The sequence below is a fragment of the Gavia stellata genome, chromosome 1, assembly GCF_030936135.1.
Source record: "Gavia stellata isolate bGavSte3 chromosome 1, bGavSte3.hap2, whole genome shotgun sequence".
In the NCBI taxonomy this organism is placed as follows: Eukaryota; Metazoa; Chordata; class Aves; order Gaviiformes; family Gaviidae; genus Gavia; species Gavia stellata.
Window position 1 is genome coordinate 64,398,094 of NC_082594.1, and position 18,166 is coordinate 64,416,259.

At 38.2% G+C, this 18,166-nt stretch overlaps 1 protein-coding gene across 1 annotated transcript in view; it reads left to right on the forward strand.

Annotated features, from left to right (window-relative positions):
• MYO16 (myosin XVI) overlaps window positions 1–18,166 on the forward strand; it is a 301,679-nt gene that overhangs the window by 92,517 nt on the left and 190,996 nt on the right. The window contains exons 7-9 of the mRNA XM_059817431.1: window positions 5,550–5,625; window positions 7,000–7,153; window positions 12,591–12,741. Of these exons, the coding sequence (XP_059673414.1) occupies window positions 5,550–5,625; window positions 7,000–7,153; window positions 12,591–12,741 (381 nt within the window). The remainder of the gene's footprint in view (window positions 1–5,549; window positions 5,626–6,999; window positions 7,154–12,590; window positions 12,742–18,166) is intronic.

Sequence of the window (18,166 nt, forward strand, 5' to 3'; positions counted from 1 at the left end):
AAGGTAGTGGGAAGGCCTTAGTCAAAGAGAACTGAGGAATGGATGTCAAGAAGGAAAAGAAAAACAGTGTTGTCCCAAAAAAAGGGATAAGAGCACCAATAAAAGGGTCGAAGAAAGCAAGTTGGGGAGACACATGTAAGGAGCTGGGAGTCTCAGATACAGGAAACAGAGAAAAAAGGGCCTGAGGAATAAGAAATTATGGGGGTGTGTGAACAAAAGATGGGTGGTGAACCAGGTCACTAAGGATGGTGGGAAATGTGCAACTTTGACACAGGGAGAGAGGAGTGAAGAGAAATGTTGATTTTGACAGGGAAGAAAAGTGAAGGACTGAAGGAATTTACTGCTGGGGGTGCATGCAAATTAGATGGTGCATATTCATTGCTGTGCAAAGTAGCACATCAGGATATTTGCATAAAATCTCCAGCTTTCTGAATTTACAACTTAAGCAGGTATCTCTCCAATGGTAAAGAAAAGGGAATAAATGATCTGAGGTAGTGGCACTGGGACTTGGATAATAACTCAAGAGTTCAAAGTTCAGCCAGAGCCAGCAGGTTATCCTCTGCAGTTGCTGGCACAGATTTAGCATCCTGTGTGTTGCTTCAGAGGAAAATAGCTGACCATACAGGAGAGGGAGACACTTTTCAGGAGCACTGATTCTGCTCCCCAGCTAATTCACTAGCTGTAAAACTAACATGGCTTGAGAGCAGTTTGGAGCTGCCTTTGCAGCCTCAAGCGCATAGGGAGATTCTTGAGGAATCTCTATCATTCCTTCATGCCCCGTATTTCCTACCCTGTCACTGCAGTCACTTATCTGTGGCATCAGGCCTCACAGAATGTCAGCTGGCCAACACTGGTGCACTTAAGCCCGTTGTTTATGAAACTGAGCATTGGGCTTTCTTAGCTAACATTTAATGTGTGATAAAACTTAGCCCTTTTTTTTGCATGGTGAAATTGTATTTGAAGGCTTTATAATGTGTCTATTGCAGTTAATTTATTTATGCTGCCTTTTTTACCCTTATAGCTTTTTATTTTCAGTGGTGCACTCCATGTTTCATTAGGTTTAAAGAACTGTTCAACTCCAGTGCTCCCATGTCCAGTCAGTGTTTTCTCTGTTCACCTGTGCATGTTTTTCTAGCTCCTTAGATCATAAGTGTTGCTCCCATTAATGTGAATTGCACTTAATTTCCTTGTAATATTTCCTTTGAGGACTAAAGCTCAGGTTCACTGTAGCCAGAGTGCTTTTTTTTTCCACTTTGCTATTTTGGAAAAAAAACCCATAGCTCTTTCGGTGTAACTGTGGTGGTCTGCCTGCACATCATGCTTTCTGTCTTGCTTACCAAGCTCAGAGTTTTTGCATGCACAAAACCCCTTTTTATTTAATCTTGCCTATGTAAAGCTTTCTTTTTTTATATATTTTCATCAAGAATTTCCCCTGTCCATAAATAATCAAACCGTTAAAAGTTTGCTAACAAATTGATTCTGATGGAGAAAAAATGGGTCTTTTTTGGAAAAGCCATAGGCAACCTTTTCCACATTACACAGAATCACAGAATGTTTGAGGTTGGAGGTCATCTAGTCCAGCTCCCCTGGTCAAGCATTGCCACCTAGAGCAGGCTGCCCAGGACCATGCCCAGACGGCTTTTGAATGTCTCCAAGGATGGAGACTCCAAAACCTCACTGGGCAACCTTTGCCAGTGCTAGGTCACACTCACAGTATAAAAGTGTTTCCTCATGTTCAGACAGAACACCCCGTGTTTCAGTTTGTGCCCATTGCCTCTGGTCCTGTCACTGGGCACCACTGAAAAGAGCCTGGCTCTGTCCTCTGTGCACCCTCCCTTCAGGTATTTACACACATGGATGAGATTTCCCTGAACCTTCTCTTCTCCAGGTTGAAAAGTCCCAGCTCTCTCAGCCTTTTCTCATATGTGACGTGCTCCAATCTCTTATTCATCTTAGTGGCCTTTTGCTGGACTCTCTCCTGTGTATCCATGTCTCTTTTGTACTGAGGAGCCCAGAAGTGGACACGGTACACCAGGTGCGGCCTCACCAGCACTGAGTGGAAGGGAAGGATCTCCTCTCTTGACCTGCTGGCAACAGTCTTCCGAATGCATCTCAGTATACCATTAACCTTCTTTGCGGCCAAAGCACATTGCTGGCTCATGTTCAACTTGGTGTCTACCAGAATCCCCAGGTCCTTTTCTGCAAAGCTCCTTTCCATCTGGGTGGCCCTCAGTATGTACTGGTGCCTGGTGTTGTTCCTCCCCAGGTGCAGGCTTTGCACTTCTCCTTGGTGAACTTCATGAGGTTCCTGTCAACCCATTTCTCCAGCCTGTCAAGGTGCCCCTGGGTGGCAGCACAACCCTCTGGCATATCAGTCACTTTTGCCAGTTTGGTGTCATCTGCAAACTTGCAGAACATCCACTCTGCCCCATTATCCAGATCTTTAATGAAGATGTTGAACGGGGTTGGACCCAGCACTGATCCCTGGGGTACACTGCTAGTTACTGGCCTCCACCTAGACTTCTTGCCACTGATCACCACACTCTGGGCCCAGCCATTGAGCCATTTTTCGAAACACCTGAATGGTGGTATGGCAGTGCCTTACCCATTTTTCTGTTTGGCAAGCATCACATCAGAACAAGCTGTGAATGGAGGTTTACAATGTAGTTTTGGAGATGTTTTGAAAACTTCCTTACTAGTATATGAAACAGCTTAGAAAAAGCACAGAAATAGGTATTTGAAAATGTATCACAGGCTGATGTGAGGTGGGAACTGGAGTCTGAATGCTGAATGAGTGGGAATAAGTAGAGCATGAAGGATCTATGAAGGCCTTTGAAAATGGGGGCAAGCAGCTTCTGGCTTGGTGAAAAAGCTTCTGGCTTTTTCACTTGTATGAATTGGCAAAGCCAACAGTGGGAAATAAGAATCAAAATATATATTGTCACTTTATTCTTAGAGTCTACAATATTTCAATGGATATTGCAGTTTCTCTTAACATAGTCATATCTACTTTATTTTTAACTCTGCAATTGAAATACCTTTGGATAGTGATAATTTGCAGTAATTGCTCTACAAATATTTCTACTCGTAGGCACAGTTCTGAAGATCTGGCAATTGGATTTTAAAATACTCCTCCTAAAACATAAGTGAATGAGATTAAAACTAACACAGACAGTTTTATGTATCCAAAAGCAGGTAATCGAAATTAGCAGTGACCTGAATACCTTAGTCTTGGTGACGTGCATCAAGGATTTCCAGCTGGAGTTATTTCTTTGGCAGCAGGAAACATTGACATTGCAGCATGGAAGGGACTTCTTGTGGCATAAAACCAGAACTTTGGTAACCCAAAAAGCTGTGTATTGTTACTAAACTGAAGGTGCATTTAAAACCCTCCTCCTTTGATAGAACCACTACCATTTTTCAGAATGGCTGTTAATGAGATTATGCAACTGCTGCTGATTAAGTCAGCTCAATGACTAAGCATGCTCCATTTTTTCCTAATGAAAAACCACAGAGATGTGTTGAGGGTTCTCAGTTGAAACAGGGCTAATTGGATTTGGAAAAAAACCTGTTATGGCTTCCTCCCTGCTTCAAGAGTTTGCTGAATCTTCTGCTGTTACTGTCAGAATGGAAAGCCAGCATTAGAAAGCTGAGAGCAAGATCTTTTTATTTTTATAGAAATTTGCAACAATATTTTCCTGTTTCTCTGTGATTAGAACTTTGGGGGTTTTTTGCATTTAACTGATTCCTCCTTATCATGATCTTTTGTAGTAAGTTGCCTCCTGTGCCTCAGCAGTGTGCCCAGGTGGCCAAGAAGGCTAACAGCATCCTGGCCTGTATCAGAAATAGTGTGGCCAGCAGGAGTAGGGAGGTGATCGTGCCCCTGTACTGCTGGTGAGGCCACACCTTGAATACTGTGTTTGGTTTTGTGCCCCTCACTACAAGAAAGACACTGACTTGCTGGAGCGTGTCCAGTGAAGGGCACCGAAGCTGGTGAGGGGTCTGGAGCACAAGTCTTATGAGGAGCGGCTGAGGGAACTGGGGTTGTTCAGCCTGGAGAAGAGGAGGCTGAGGGGAGACCTTATCGCTCTCTACAACTACCTGAAAGGAGGTTGCAGAGAGGTGGGTGCTGGTCTCTTCTCCCAAGTGACTAGTGATAGGACAAGAGGAAATGGCCTCAAGTTGCGCCAGGGGAGGTTCAGGTTGGATATTAGGAAAAAGTTCTTTACTGAGAGAGTAGTGAAACATTGGAACAGGCTGCCCAGGGAGGTGGTAGAGTCACCCTCTCTGGAGGTATTCAAGGAGCGTGTGGATGTGGCATTGTGGGATGTGGCTTGATGGGCATGGTGCTGTGTGGTGTGGGTGGGTTGTTTTGGTGTGGGTTGTGGTGTATTTTGTGGTTTGTGGGTGGTTTTGGTATTTTTTTGTGTGTGTGTTTTTTTGGTGTTTTTTTTTTTTTTTTATGGTTGGACTTGATCTTACAGGTCTTTTCCAACCTTAGTGATTCTGTGATTCTGTGTACTGAATCCATATTGAATTTTATTACTTTTATTGCAATGATTTCCTTCATTTTTAGCCTTTATTCATTTATTTATTGGTTGTTTTGATGTCAAATTATGATCCTTTCCCTTAGCTGCCTTCCAATTCAGGTCTCATTTATCTGTAGCTCTCTTCTGCTCTGAAGAATCCTTTCTTTTCTGCACAGCTTATTTTCCCCTGTGCTCATCCTGGTCTCCTCTGAAGGTTACATTTACATTATAAATTCTATTTGCTTTAGCATATATCCAAAAGTGCAAACAGTTCTCTCATTTAGTTGAGCTCTATATTCACATTCTAAATGTATTTTTTGCTCCTTGTGCAGTTTCTTACTCCTTTCTGACCAACCGATTCATCAGGGTAGACATGACTACAGCCTTTGATGGAGAAATACCTCTAGAGACTTCGGTGCAGCAATAGAAAAGCTCACTGAAAACAGTTGCTTGCAGCATTCTTGCAGGAACTGAAAAATATGTTTTAGACTTTTTTGTTACATGATACTCTACTCTACTATAATTGCTACCATCACTAATATGTTAAATGGATTTGGTAAACATAAGATAAATATGCCAATTTCTACTACTGACAGAGAACAGATTTACTTTCATGATGGCTGTGAGTCAGACACCTTTGGCAGTGATGGTACACAGTTGTTGAATTAGTTAGGCATAAAGAAATATTTGTGATCTAAGTCATGACAGGTGGTGATAGAGGGTTAGTTTTTTTCATTACTGATGTGGATTTGTTTACATGTGTAAGGATGGAGGGAGACTTTGGGGGTGAAGTTATGCTGAGGGTACACTAAAATCACACGAGAACTGTATTTTATTCTCCCTTTTGTGATTTATACCAATGTGTGTAGTAGCTGCAGAAGGTGGTATTTTGGTGGTGTTGTCTGTAGTTTATCATATAATTTCAGCTAGTGCAGGAAGGAATGAATAAACTGAATGACAGCTATACGGCTCCTGTCCTACTTCTGCCATTTCAAACACCTCTGTTTTTGCCCATTTTAGACCAACCTTGTGAAGCTGCTTTTGATGCACTGGGCAAATCCCAATCTTCTTAACTGCAATAATGAAAAGCCTTCGGGTAAGTGAAAATCCATGTATATTATGTATGTACTAGTTCCTCTGACACTGTTTTCTTTCCTTCTTGCTTTCTTAGTTATACAAACACAGACACACATATATATGTGTGTATACATATAGTTTATATAGGGTGTAGAGTTATATACACATATGGATGCATGTATATATGTTTTTTCATATATTCCTGAGAACCGCTAGTCATGATCATGCAGGATGTCATATCAAATGATAGTATGTTTTCCCACTTGTTGCATTCCCTGTTTATTTTTAGTTATGTTTCTTCCTTGTAAGTTCTTCAGTGCCTTGGTGGTAGCTGCATTTACACTTCCTTGGTGCCTTCTTACCAAGTTCCTTTCTCCGTCTCAACTGATGATAGTACATAGCCTCATGAATGCGAATCTCTGTAACTGTTGACTGAAAACAAATTCACCATCCAGTTTTCAAGTGTAACACCTGTTATTTCCCACAGATGAAGGGACCTTCTTAGACCAGATAGCAACAGGGAGCTGAAGGACTGACTCTAAAGAAAACAGAATTATAGAATATTTTAGGTTGGAAGGGACTTCAGATCACCTAATCCAGTGATCAAAGCAGGGCTAATGCAGTAATGCTAGATAGCAGCGTTGGAGAGAAGAAACGTATGGTTGTTCAACCTTCTATCCCTAGGACATAATGAAGAAGGAACCCAGTAATATATAAAATAGAATTTTTCTATCAGATTATGAGGAGAAACTTCCTTTGCATAATAAACTAAGATATGTCATGCGTCAAATAATGTGTCACCTACAAATATACTCACAAGGAGGAATTTCATGACACTTAACCTCAGGAAAGTTGTTTGTGGTTAGATACGTGCCAGTTTGTATTTGTATAAAAGGCTATGGACCAAACTGAGATCATCTAAGGAAACAGCTAGCTAACCGCATTTAGTACATATTTAAGACAGTTGGGTTAACTGTATTTCTGGTCTGCAAACACAACTGATTTCAACACCTCTGTATGTGCAAGACATATAAATCTAGTCTGTAGAAATATAAAATGTTTGAAAAGGATTTCAGTACATGTTTTCATTGAAATACAGAGTTGAAAACAACTGTGTTGCTTTTCCTGAAGTCCTATAAATTATTGAATAATACTTCAGTTCACTACGCAGTGAGAATGGTTTTGAGGTTTTGCAAATAACAACTTAATTCCATACTGAATTTACTTTGCCTTTGTTTTCTCAGTAATTTCAAGTTTAATATCAATACCTGAGAAGTTCTTTTCATTTTATCTAGCCACATGCTTAATCTTAATCTGATCTAGAGATTTGAACCAAAAGGAGGTTTTCTGCACTGTTTTCTTTGTCTGATATCTTGGTGTTTCAATGTCCTAGACGTTGCAGCTTCTGAGTTTATTGAGGAAATGCTTCTGAAGGCTGAAATTGTTTGGGAGGGAAAAATGAAAGACCCTTTAGCTGTTTCTACTTTACCTCAAGAAGAGCCATACGAAGAGATCATCCATGATCTGCCCACAATTTCCAATAAACTGTAAGTGGTTTTGTTGTTAAGAGTGATGCACTGAGGCCAGGTTATCATTTGAACTGTATTTGTCAATTTGTGAATCCTGTCTGTGTGTCCTTGGAGATACTCAAAACCCACCTGGACATGGTCCTGGGCAACCGGCTCTATGTGTCCCTGATTGAGCAGGGGAGTTGGACAAGATGCCCTGTAGACATTCCTTCCAACCTCAGCCATTTTGTGATTCTGTGATTCTGTGCAATTTGATGGATCAAGTAAGTAAATCTTTCATTTTGGAAATCTACTGAATCATCTTTTGTATTTGTATCTCTCATCTCTTTTTATCAACCTGAATTCTGTAAATATAGACTAGGAGTAATAAAATACATTGCTATAATTGCCAGCAAAATTACCTGGGGTTTTCTTAGCAGTATTATTAGACGTTAATACTCTAGGCCCAAACATCCTTTTATTAAGGTAGATGGGAATAGTGTAGTAAAACTACCATTGCTTATGAGAGAAGCAGGCACAAGTCCTGAAAGTAAAAATAATATGTGCAATCACAGATAAAATGGTACAGCTCCAGGCAGTTACAAATTCTCAGTTAGATTTATACTGCTTAAAAAGGAAAGCAAAAAAGGAAGCAAACATTTATACACTTAAGGAAAACATCTTTCCTCCCCCTTTCTGAAGCTCAACTTCACTCCAAGCACCTCTTCTCTTCCCCCTTGTCATTGCTGCGAGTTACACTTAATCCCCCCTTGTCATTGCTTCGAGTTACACTTAATCCCTTCAGTGAGGGATTCAGGGTTCAACAGGGCAGGGTTGTTACTTCTCTCTGTCGCTCCTTCCTTCTTGCTCTTTTCCTGTGCTTTGGCATGGGTCCTCCACAAGCTGCAGTACTTTCGGGGGAGTACCTGCTCCAACGTAGCTCCTCCAAGGGCCACAGTGCCTTCTAGGAAATACCTGCTCTGGTGTGGACCTATCCACAGGCTGCAGTCCTTCCAGGGGTGTACGTGCGACAGCGTGGCTCCTCCATGTGCCACACAGGAAAAGACCAAGAAGGAAACAGTGGAAGAGAGAATTAACTGAAGTCCCTTCAGGGGGTGGTTGTGCCTGCTCTGCCGTGGAGCACCTCCTACTCCTCTGACCTTGGTGGTCCCTCTTTTCTTTCTCAGTCTTTTTGTTCCCTCTTCCTCTCTCCCTGTGGCATTTTCTTCCCTTTCTTAAATATGGTTTCACAGAGGCGCCACCAGCTTGGCCAGCGGGCTCAGCTGTGTCCTGTGGCGGGTCCATTGTGGAGCTGGCTGAAACCGCCTGTGGCCAGCATGTTCCCACAGAGACCCCCCTGCAGCCCCTCTGCTACCAAAATGTTGCAGTTTATGCCCAGTACAGTAATTTGCTGAAAATGCACTTTACTCATTGCATTATATAAATTTTAACAGCATCTCATTGTAAGGATTTACAAATATCTTTATGACGTATCATTAATTAATGCATTGCCACCTTATGTGAGTTTCTCACTGTTTTGCTAAAGTAATATCATTTGTGAATAAAATGGTGGAACCTGGCCCATGAAAATGGGTGGCAGTAGAGGCCAACGAGTAGGGAGCTGGTTTCGTATTGGAGACCACATTATCATATAATCAACATTTGTCTTTCCTTTCTATTACCAGTACAAGTTTCTTTGAAGGCTAACCAAGTAAATTAGCTAAAGGACAGAATTTTACTAATGTCATGAGGTTTTTTGAAGGTTGACCAATGCAGCAAACCTAAGGTCTATGCTGGAAAGTTTTGCCAGTTTAATTCTAATGGTACAATCAGAAGAAATTCTGTTACTCCACTGGCAAAAATACCTGCACCAGAATAAGCTAATTGACATGGCTTACAGTTCAGGAAATTAAATCCGCCGTATCTGTTTAAAGGTGACTTTAGGGTTGTGATATGGCTGCAACGATCACCACTGCACTTCTAGTTTAGCACATGTACTCGTAGAACTTTTCTTAGTGAAACAGTCTCAAAGCACACAGATAATGTAGTCATCTAGGTAGTAATAAATACTAAAATATTAGGAACGTATTCTCAGAGTAATGCTAACTTAACAACATGATATATTTTCTGATACATATTTAAGTAAGTAAATATTAATTATAGTAACGGATGTGTTTCAAAATCAGCAGAAGAATGTGAGATAAAATATACCTAGATGTGTTCAAGACAACAAAGCAGAAAACAGATTATATTTTTCTTCTTACAGAGCATTTCCATTTAACCATTTATGTAGCAACCTGCATTTCAATTATTCTAGCAGTTTCAAACACTCTTTTAGTGTTTAATCCGATCTGAAGTTTCTGTTATGTAACTTTAAAAACATTTTTAGACTGAAATTTCAGAGATTATGCAGGTTACAGTTGTTAACTGGCTCAGAAATTGTTTGGAGGATCTCAGAATTGCTTGTGGAAGGATTGCAGTAACAGAAGTTCTCTCCAACAAAAGCTATAAGCTCAAAGAGCCCAGGAAAATGTCATTGCAGAATCTGCCTTGATATAATGCTTTTTATAACATCTTTCTACCAAGTTATAGGCTGCAGTAGTGATTCCAATATTGATGAGAAACCTGCCAATTATTTGATTGTCACTCCCAGTTTTTTGTATGATTTCTTTTTTCTTGAAAAACAAGGACATGCTAGAGGATGGCAATGTATAGAAAACCATCTCAGTTTATCTAAAAAAACAACCTACACAAAGCTTCAAATGAATTCTATATATGATGGCTTATACACCTCAAAATGAAAATGACTCTTCTGCTATAAAACATGCAAGATTTTTTCCTGGTTGGGTATGCCAGTAGCAACAGTCATACCTTGTTCAAATAAGATTACCCTAGATAACTCTCCTTCCCGTCTACTATGCAACATTATTTTGGCTTAAGTCTCCCTTTGTGGTTAATTATCTATTAATTACCATTAATTTTCATAAAAAGACAGTTCATGCTAATCCACTTGCCTACATTAACATAAAACCTTCTCTTACGCTGTCCTATAGTTCAATTTTCAATGGCATTGCTTGACTTCATCTTGTGACTAATAGAAATACATATGAATATCAATAGAAATATTTTTCTAAAAAGCCACTGTTTTCAGGAAACATTTTATTTAGGTTTGTTTTATTTTTCACAGTGTCTTCTTGAGCCTGAGTCATAATGAACTGTTGGAGTAATTTTAATATGTTTTCTCTTTTTTGTATTCATTCTCATTTTTGCTGTAATATGAATTATATGTCAGCATTTCCATCACGATAATCCTGTTAATATCTCACAAATGCACGAAATTTATAGGCTATTCTCCTGTACATCAATACATGGAAGACACCTGTTAAGTCATGTTATTCTTGTCCTCTTAAGTTCAAAATGCATCTGTGGAAACAGTAGGCACCATTTTTCCCCACACTTTGATGTGATTTACATCCTACTTCTCTTTTGTGACACCTGAAAAGTTTATTTGGTTGTGAGGAGTTTACAGCTGAATTTTAAGAAGTGTTTCTAATGTGTGTTGTATAGTTAACACAAAAAGTGGTAAGATTTAATGGGTAAAGTTCAACTTCACAGAAAAAAAATCCTGGATCTTCACAATTTAAAAGAACCATCACATGAATAATAAAAAGTTATAAATGGCAGTGCTTTGGTTATTAATATTTGAATTCATTTGGCTGATATTTTCCTTTAAATCTTTCTTCTCTTTGTCTGTGCTTAAATCTTAAAAATAATTCAGACCAAAGGAATTTGAGCAGTTTTGGACAATAGCAAAAGAAAAGAAAAATTTATATTTAATTATGTTTTGTTCAATTCTGAGTCTGGGTAAAATGTGAATTAGTATTAGACATTTCTGCTTGTGGGTGTCACAGCTATTTCATTTATTCTACTGTCTAAATCACTGGTATCTCTTATTCTATGACACCTAATTGTCAACTTCATGAAAAGAGTTGGCTAATGGCTTTTCTGTTCTGCAAACCAAATGAAGAAAAAAGGCAAAAACAGTTGGATCTTGGATCTTTCGGCCATGTGACATTTGGTAAATAAATTTATGGCAAATTTACCTTAGGTCAATCAAAGCAGTAAAAAAAATGTTTTCACTAGTGTTCCTCTAGACACTTTACATTAAAATGTCTGAAGCTAAACATCATTAGAAAGGAAATTGTATATATTCCATTACAAAATGTTGAAACTAATTCTTTTGATGTTTGCAGACTGAGGGTTTCATCAAAAGAAACAGTTTGTTTATGTAATTTTTTCCAATGGGAAACTACTTTGACTTGTTTTCCAAAGAATTCTACTTGGAAGGTGCTTTGCCTTTGCTTAGGACTGTACCCTTCTAAAACTATGTCTCTGTTTCACTTTTGTTTCCAACAGCAATGGAAATCAGCGTTAGCTATGGGTCATCCTTCAATTTATTTGAGTTAACTGTGTGTATAATCCTGGCTTTATTATAATCAGTGATCAAACTCAAGTAACTTAGAGTAAAAATGAGATTTTTTTTTTTTTTTTTAACTAACTTTGACATCTGGGCTTTATCCCATAGTGGAATGCCCTATTCCCACATTGAGTCCACATTTCCTTTCAAAGAAATTATGCACACATTTTGGCAAGGAGCTGCTGTACACGCCATGAGATTGTCTCATTTGCACTGTCAGAGCCCAGACGATTATTTTTTAAGATGTTTGTGTTCTCATCTCCTGGGGCTGATTCCTCACTAATTCCTCTGGATGTAAAACACTGCCAAAATCATCCAAGATTTTGGCATTGTTGTTTTTCAGAAGTGTGAGATGATCTGCTGTGTCAGCAGGGAAAACATCTCCATGCATGTAAGAATAGGTTTAACTTGTATGCGAATGAAGAGTATTGTGTATCGTTGCAGTAATTTCAGGAGTCTGCTGTTTGCTTGAGGTTTTTTTCGCTTATCACAAATTCAAAGCAGCTTTTGGTCATAAAATATACCTTGGATATTGTCTGATTAAAAGTAAGCTAAAAAGCGGTGGAATTGAGTTTTATTAACCACAATGGTAAGATCTGTATTGAATTATTTTAAAGCATATTAATTTTCAAAACAGTATTGCGTAGGTTAATTGTGTATTTTAAATTCAGTTTCCAAATTGGCTATTGATTTGCCAGCCTAGTGCTGTCAAAAGCAGACTCATGCATATTCTCTTTGGCTTCCTCAGTTCTGCTTCAGAAAAGATATGCATAAACGTGAATTTTAAATCAAAGCAGTTTTCTCTGTGTCTCTGGGAACAGGCTAACTTATGTGAACAGTTTATTTCTCACCAATTTCTTTTTGTACTTGGACCGGGAACTAGTGTCTTAGGTCTGAATTGTATCTTAGTTCTGTGTTTGTGCCACCCACACTTGGCAATCTTTTATTTGTTTGACATCTTCAGGAGGAGTCTAATTGCTTTGTTGATTCTCTTTGTAGCAATCCCCTGGCTTTACCGATTGCCAAGCAAGACAGTTTGCTGGAGAAAGACACCATGTTTAAAGATGCAGCTAAAGGCTTATGTAAGCAGCAATCTCAAGACAGTGCATCTGAAAATGTCACTGTGAGCACTACAACCAAACTTGAACAGGTAACGGCATGCAGTTTCTGGAAATGGGCTTAGGTCTGGAAATTGTAAACTTAATGAAGCTGAAGACTATAGTAATTTTTTTCCCCTCACAACACAGCACTATCATTTGCACTGTGGAGCCTTGTTTCCTTGATCACTCCCTGCAATCAGCCTGGCCCTGCAAAGAGTTGCCTCTCTGCAAATTGAACAGCTGCTTCATACCAGCTACTGGTGGCAGGTCAGGGGCTGTGGCAGTCAGAGAGCTCAGAGCTCCTCAAACTCTTATTCATGGTTCACAACAGGGGAGGGACAACTGTTAGCGCTGCCCAAAGTGTGCTCTTGTCTCCAACTTTGGTTTACAAAGGAAAGAAACACAACCTGGGAGACTGCAAAAACAAAAAGCATGTCTAAAGAATATTACATTGCTAAATAAGTGACTGTAATCTAAAGCTAGGAATTGCCAGATTTATAGCTGCAGTGTTAACTCCTTTCTTGCGTTAATGCATTAGGATACAGGCACTGATTATTTGGATACCCTTTACAGTTTTCTCCACACGATCACAATCTCATTCAGTGTATAGGGTGAATGCAAAAGGAGGCAATTATCTGTTGCTTGTAAATCTGGCATGTCCTAACTTTGAATGTTTAGGACTTAAATGTTGTTTATGTTGTTTTGGTTTTTTGGGTTTTTTTTTTGGTATAAGAGGTTTTATTTTCTGTTACATATATTTGGGAAACACATATTCCAGAAGTGTTTAGCCATTTAAGAAAAAAACTACTTCAGAATTGGGGGGTGGAGGGGAAAATTTCCATTTAAATAATTTACCGTGACCTTGAAGCATAACAAAAGACCAAGATACTGCTTCCATTTAAACCATGTCCAATTCAAAAAAACTGTATAACAGCCTTGGCAGAATCATGCACACTTCACTGCTTTTTGTTTGAATGCATTTCAGAGGAATGCGTTAATCATATGAGATCAATCAGTGAGTTCATGTGTCAATCATACGAGTCCATCTCCAAAAGTCCTCAGCTTTGAAATCCCATAGAGCACTTGTTTCCCTATTCAGTCAGAAGATACCATAAAATATTTTGCACTTGGCTTACATCTTGTTTTCATGTCATACAATTTGTGGCCTTGCTGACTGTGCAGTGATGTGATGAAAACACAGTCAGTCCAAAAGAGAAGTACTGCTGGTCAGAAAAGTAAATGCTTGCAACCCTACTAGAAGGAACCCTCCTATAATTGTAGGAAAAGAAAGGGAGGTGTTTTGCTTAGGGTCTTACTGAGACTATCACTTGCTTCTAGATGTTCAACAGGAGTGTGGACAAGAACATATATACTTTCTTCTGCTTGATTCTGCTTTGGTGCAGACCTAGCTAAAATTATTAAATTTTTCATTATCTCTAGGCTAGACTTTTGCTTTATAGTTTGTGCAGTAAAACATATGCAGAAACTGATTGGAAGAACAGCTGCTAATCTCTCAGATGAGAAAGAGCAACCAGAGGTTTTCATGCTGGTAGTTCTCTCCTCCACCATGATCTAGAGTCACTTCAGGGTCACAGAGCAGATTTTCAAAACTTTACTCCTACTGTTTCACCTTACTTCAGTGCATTTTCCCACAACAGTTACAATTAAAAGACAAGACAGCAGAACTAAAGGTGAATCTCTTTTAGTGCCATTAGCTGAGAAATTTCTGCAGACAACTCTCTGTGAAATTCTGGTCTACACAAGCTAGAAGGAATGTGTATCTTGTGGTCTTTTAGAAGCAGTAGAAACTACAAACTTTGCCAAATACCTGTAGTTGCTGAATAAGGAGTGATGCTCCACAGGAAATGAATAAGCAGGAACAGTCCTATCTGGGAAATCAGCACTAACATGGGCTAGGTTAGAAACCGTGCTATGTCAGCTGCTGTGTTTTTAAATGACTGGTTGCATTAAAAAAACCCCATAGATTAACAGAACTTTTCAGTTGGCAAGGGCTTAATAAGCTTTGGCTCTTATGGACAAAAGAGGATAAAACAGTTTAATCACTTCAGGAAATAGTTTAATTTTAGTAAACTAAAGAATTCACATGTTTTGTCAAATGAAAATATGAGGTTTTTTTCTTTTTTGAAGTGACATAATTCTGATCCTGGAAACTGGATCTTAGATATTTCTTGTTTCATTTTGGTCTTGCTAATGTTTTTTGGTTGTATTTATTGACAGTCTCAGTTTTTTACAGAACATTAAGCTGCAGTAACTTAAACATATTGCTCACTATGAGCAGTGCTTTGTTTCTTCCATTCTCTTCTCTTGTGGAATAAGGTGATACCTCCTATTACAAGCTGGCCTCTGGTCCCAAGAATCAGGCAGAAAAAACTTAGTTGAAGAAAAACAATCAAGACCAAAATTTCTGTGTACTTTGAATATTCTTGTTAATGTATTCTTTGTTACCCTGTGAGGATGGGGATTGTATTCTACACTACTTGCCATGCATTATGAAATGTAGTTATATGTATATTGTATCCATATTTGTGTATATAATATGTAGATCTTAGTTTTCAGAGATGATATTTTCAAGTAACACTTTTTTTTTTTATTTCACAATTTGGGAAGTAAAATTTTTATTTAGTGATGATACCAAAGGAAAGCTTTGAACAACGCCTTCCCCCTATCCCTGCCTTTTGGGTGTACTAATTCTAATGAGTTTCACTATCTTTTATTCTTACCAGTTGCATTCCAAACTACATTCAAAGTAATCATGTACTGTTTAATTTTTCAATAGGATATGTGGAGTCATTACTTGGATTTTATACTCATATATTATTGAAATAGATCAGCATGATATTTCCTATGCTTTGTGTCAGAAATCTCATACATTCTTAGGCAATATGGCATGCAGATTAGGCCTTTATTGGGGGATCAGAGAGAAAAATTTCATCGTTATTACATCTGAAACATGCATTTTTAATAGAGAAAGCTCGTAACTTTTGTGGCTTTGAGAAAACCAACAGCTCAAATTTATATGTAGCCTCAGGTTTTTTTAATTGCAGAAATAATGAAAAAAAGCCTTAACAAAATATTATTTCTCATGAAGTAAGATTTTTATTACCTGAAGCATAGGAGATGAGTATCAAATGACTACATTGATAAAGCATTTTGTGTCTCTGTTGGCTCCTAGGTAAAAGTTGTTCTTTGATCATATGTAATGTCAAGGTCTGTGCATTCAAACAAAGAAAGCAGTATGAGTAATTTCCAGAATTTTATCATAGCTGGCAATTTCTCTTCCTCTCAGCTGGGAAGGATATTTTTCTGATAGCAGATTGAAATTACTGGCCTGGAATTGAATTATTGCTTCATGCTACAAACAAATATAGATTAAATCTTTTCTTTTACTTAATTGGGTCTTTTTTTAAAAAAAAAATTGTCTTTGGCTTATAATTCTTGTTTATGTATTGTTGGCCATATGAACTGTGTGATAGAGTATCCCCTGATGCCCTTTTGATTGTTCTAGTATCACTTACCACATACACAAGGGACAACTGTGTATATCATAGTATTACACGTAAGAGCTAGAATGCATACTTATTTCAGTGACTTATTTCAGTATTTAAAAAAATAAAAATCATTAGAGATTATTATCTGAGCAGATTGTGAATGCTGTTAAGTATATGTAATTTAAATGAATAAACAGGAAGCTTCTTTGTTAGCATTACAAAAACCTCAAAAACTAATAATTTCCAGAGGCATAGTTATATTGGAACTTATGCTGTATTTATGGCTATTTTTCTTTTATGTCTCGTAAAATATGCATCATACAATCAGTATGATAACCAGATACATGCATCAAGGTGAAAAAATACAGAAAACTCATCTGTATGCTCAGAAAAGTAGATGAGAAGAATAGAATTTGAAGGAGCCCACAAATAAGTTATTATAATAATGTAAATAATGTTTACTACCAGGTCAAATGAGTTGTGACTTTAATGCATTCAGAGTTTTAAATTTCTATATGTGATTTATTTGCTCATTGAGCTGTGAATTTTGATGCAAAGAGTGTTAGAAAATGCTGAATCACCAGATCCTAAACTTAGTAGAAAAAAAAAGTTAATGGAAAACTATTTCAATTCCTTTTCTTGGAGTTTAACCAAGCACTTCACATTTCTAACCATCTGTCTATAGAGTCAGCATCTTTGGCTGTACCTAGAGTATGAAATAGAAACAAGCCAGGACCTGTTCTCTGGCCTAGGGATATGTGGGATGGGTCAGTGCACATCCATAAGACAAAACTCTTTTCTTCCTCAAAAGATGGGGCTGTGCTCAAACAGTCTATGGGAAATGACCATTGACATGTGACCTACATGATACCCAAGTACTATCTGCATGAGTGCTAGCTGGCATGAGCCAAGTCCATACGAGGAAGTGTGCTAACAGTTCAGAAAATATGGCGAACCCCAGGTCAGTGCTCGAATCCAAACCCTCTTTTATTCACAAATAAACACATTTGTCTCTTAGCCTAGCGTAGGTTTAATCTTTATAGAGACAGCTCATTCTCTGGCATGGATGTTCTGAGTTTTGATAGCACACAAGGGATTATAGTGAAGACCTATGCCTGCTTTGTTCCTGCAAGTCAGGTGAGCACACTAACAAGGGAAGGAGGCAACAGGCTTCTGTCTTTCTTCTGCTTTCCGTCTGCAAGAAACTTAAAAAAGTTCTTGGAATTCTTTTGTTAATTTTGTTCTATTCCAATGTGCGTCATCAAAAACAAATGTCAAAATGTAATTTACTTTTTTTTTTGCCAAGTGGAATGCCAGCCTTACATCCAACTGCCATGATTAAAAACAAAAAAAAGGAAGAAATGCCATCTTTGGTATGACAGAAAAATCTGCATTCGCTTTAATAGGGTGAGGAATACACCTCAGAATTGGTAGACAGAAAGACACAGACAGATATAGCAGGCAACCTGTGTATGTTTGTCTTGTTCGAAACTCATATTCTGCTTTCTGAGCCTGAAAATACAAAAATTTTAAAAAGCAAGTATTTTAAATAGACAGGAAAAAACAAGAAAAGTCACAATAACATTTTGATAGACTCCATCATTTTAGAGTGCATGTCTTCTGAAAAAAATGAATCAGTGAGATGAGGACTGTGGGAAGGTATGTCGTGAAATTTTCAGCTGGCCTATTTGCACAGTTTACATGTTGGAAAGTACATTTTACATGTACATGTAAAAAACAGTCATTACGTCAGCTAAGTCTAGTAAATAATCTCCTTGAGATACTTACTCTTTTGCATTTGTATATTTATTGCTTTTTGGACTTAATGGAATAAGAGGTGTTTTTTCACAATTTTTATGGGGAAAGAAGGAAATAGAAAGCATCATTAGAGTGTGGTTGGGCACTATTGCCTCTTGTCCTTGTACCTCTATGCAGCTAGTACATCTAGAGCTACTGTTGTAAGGTA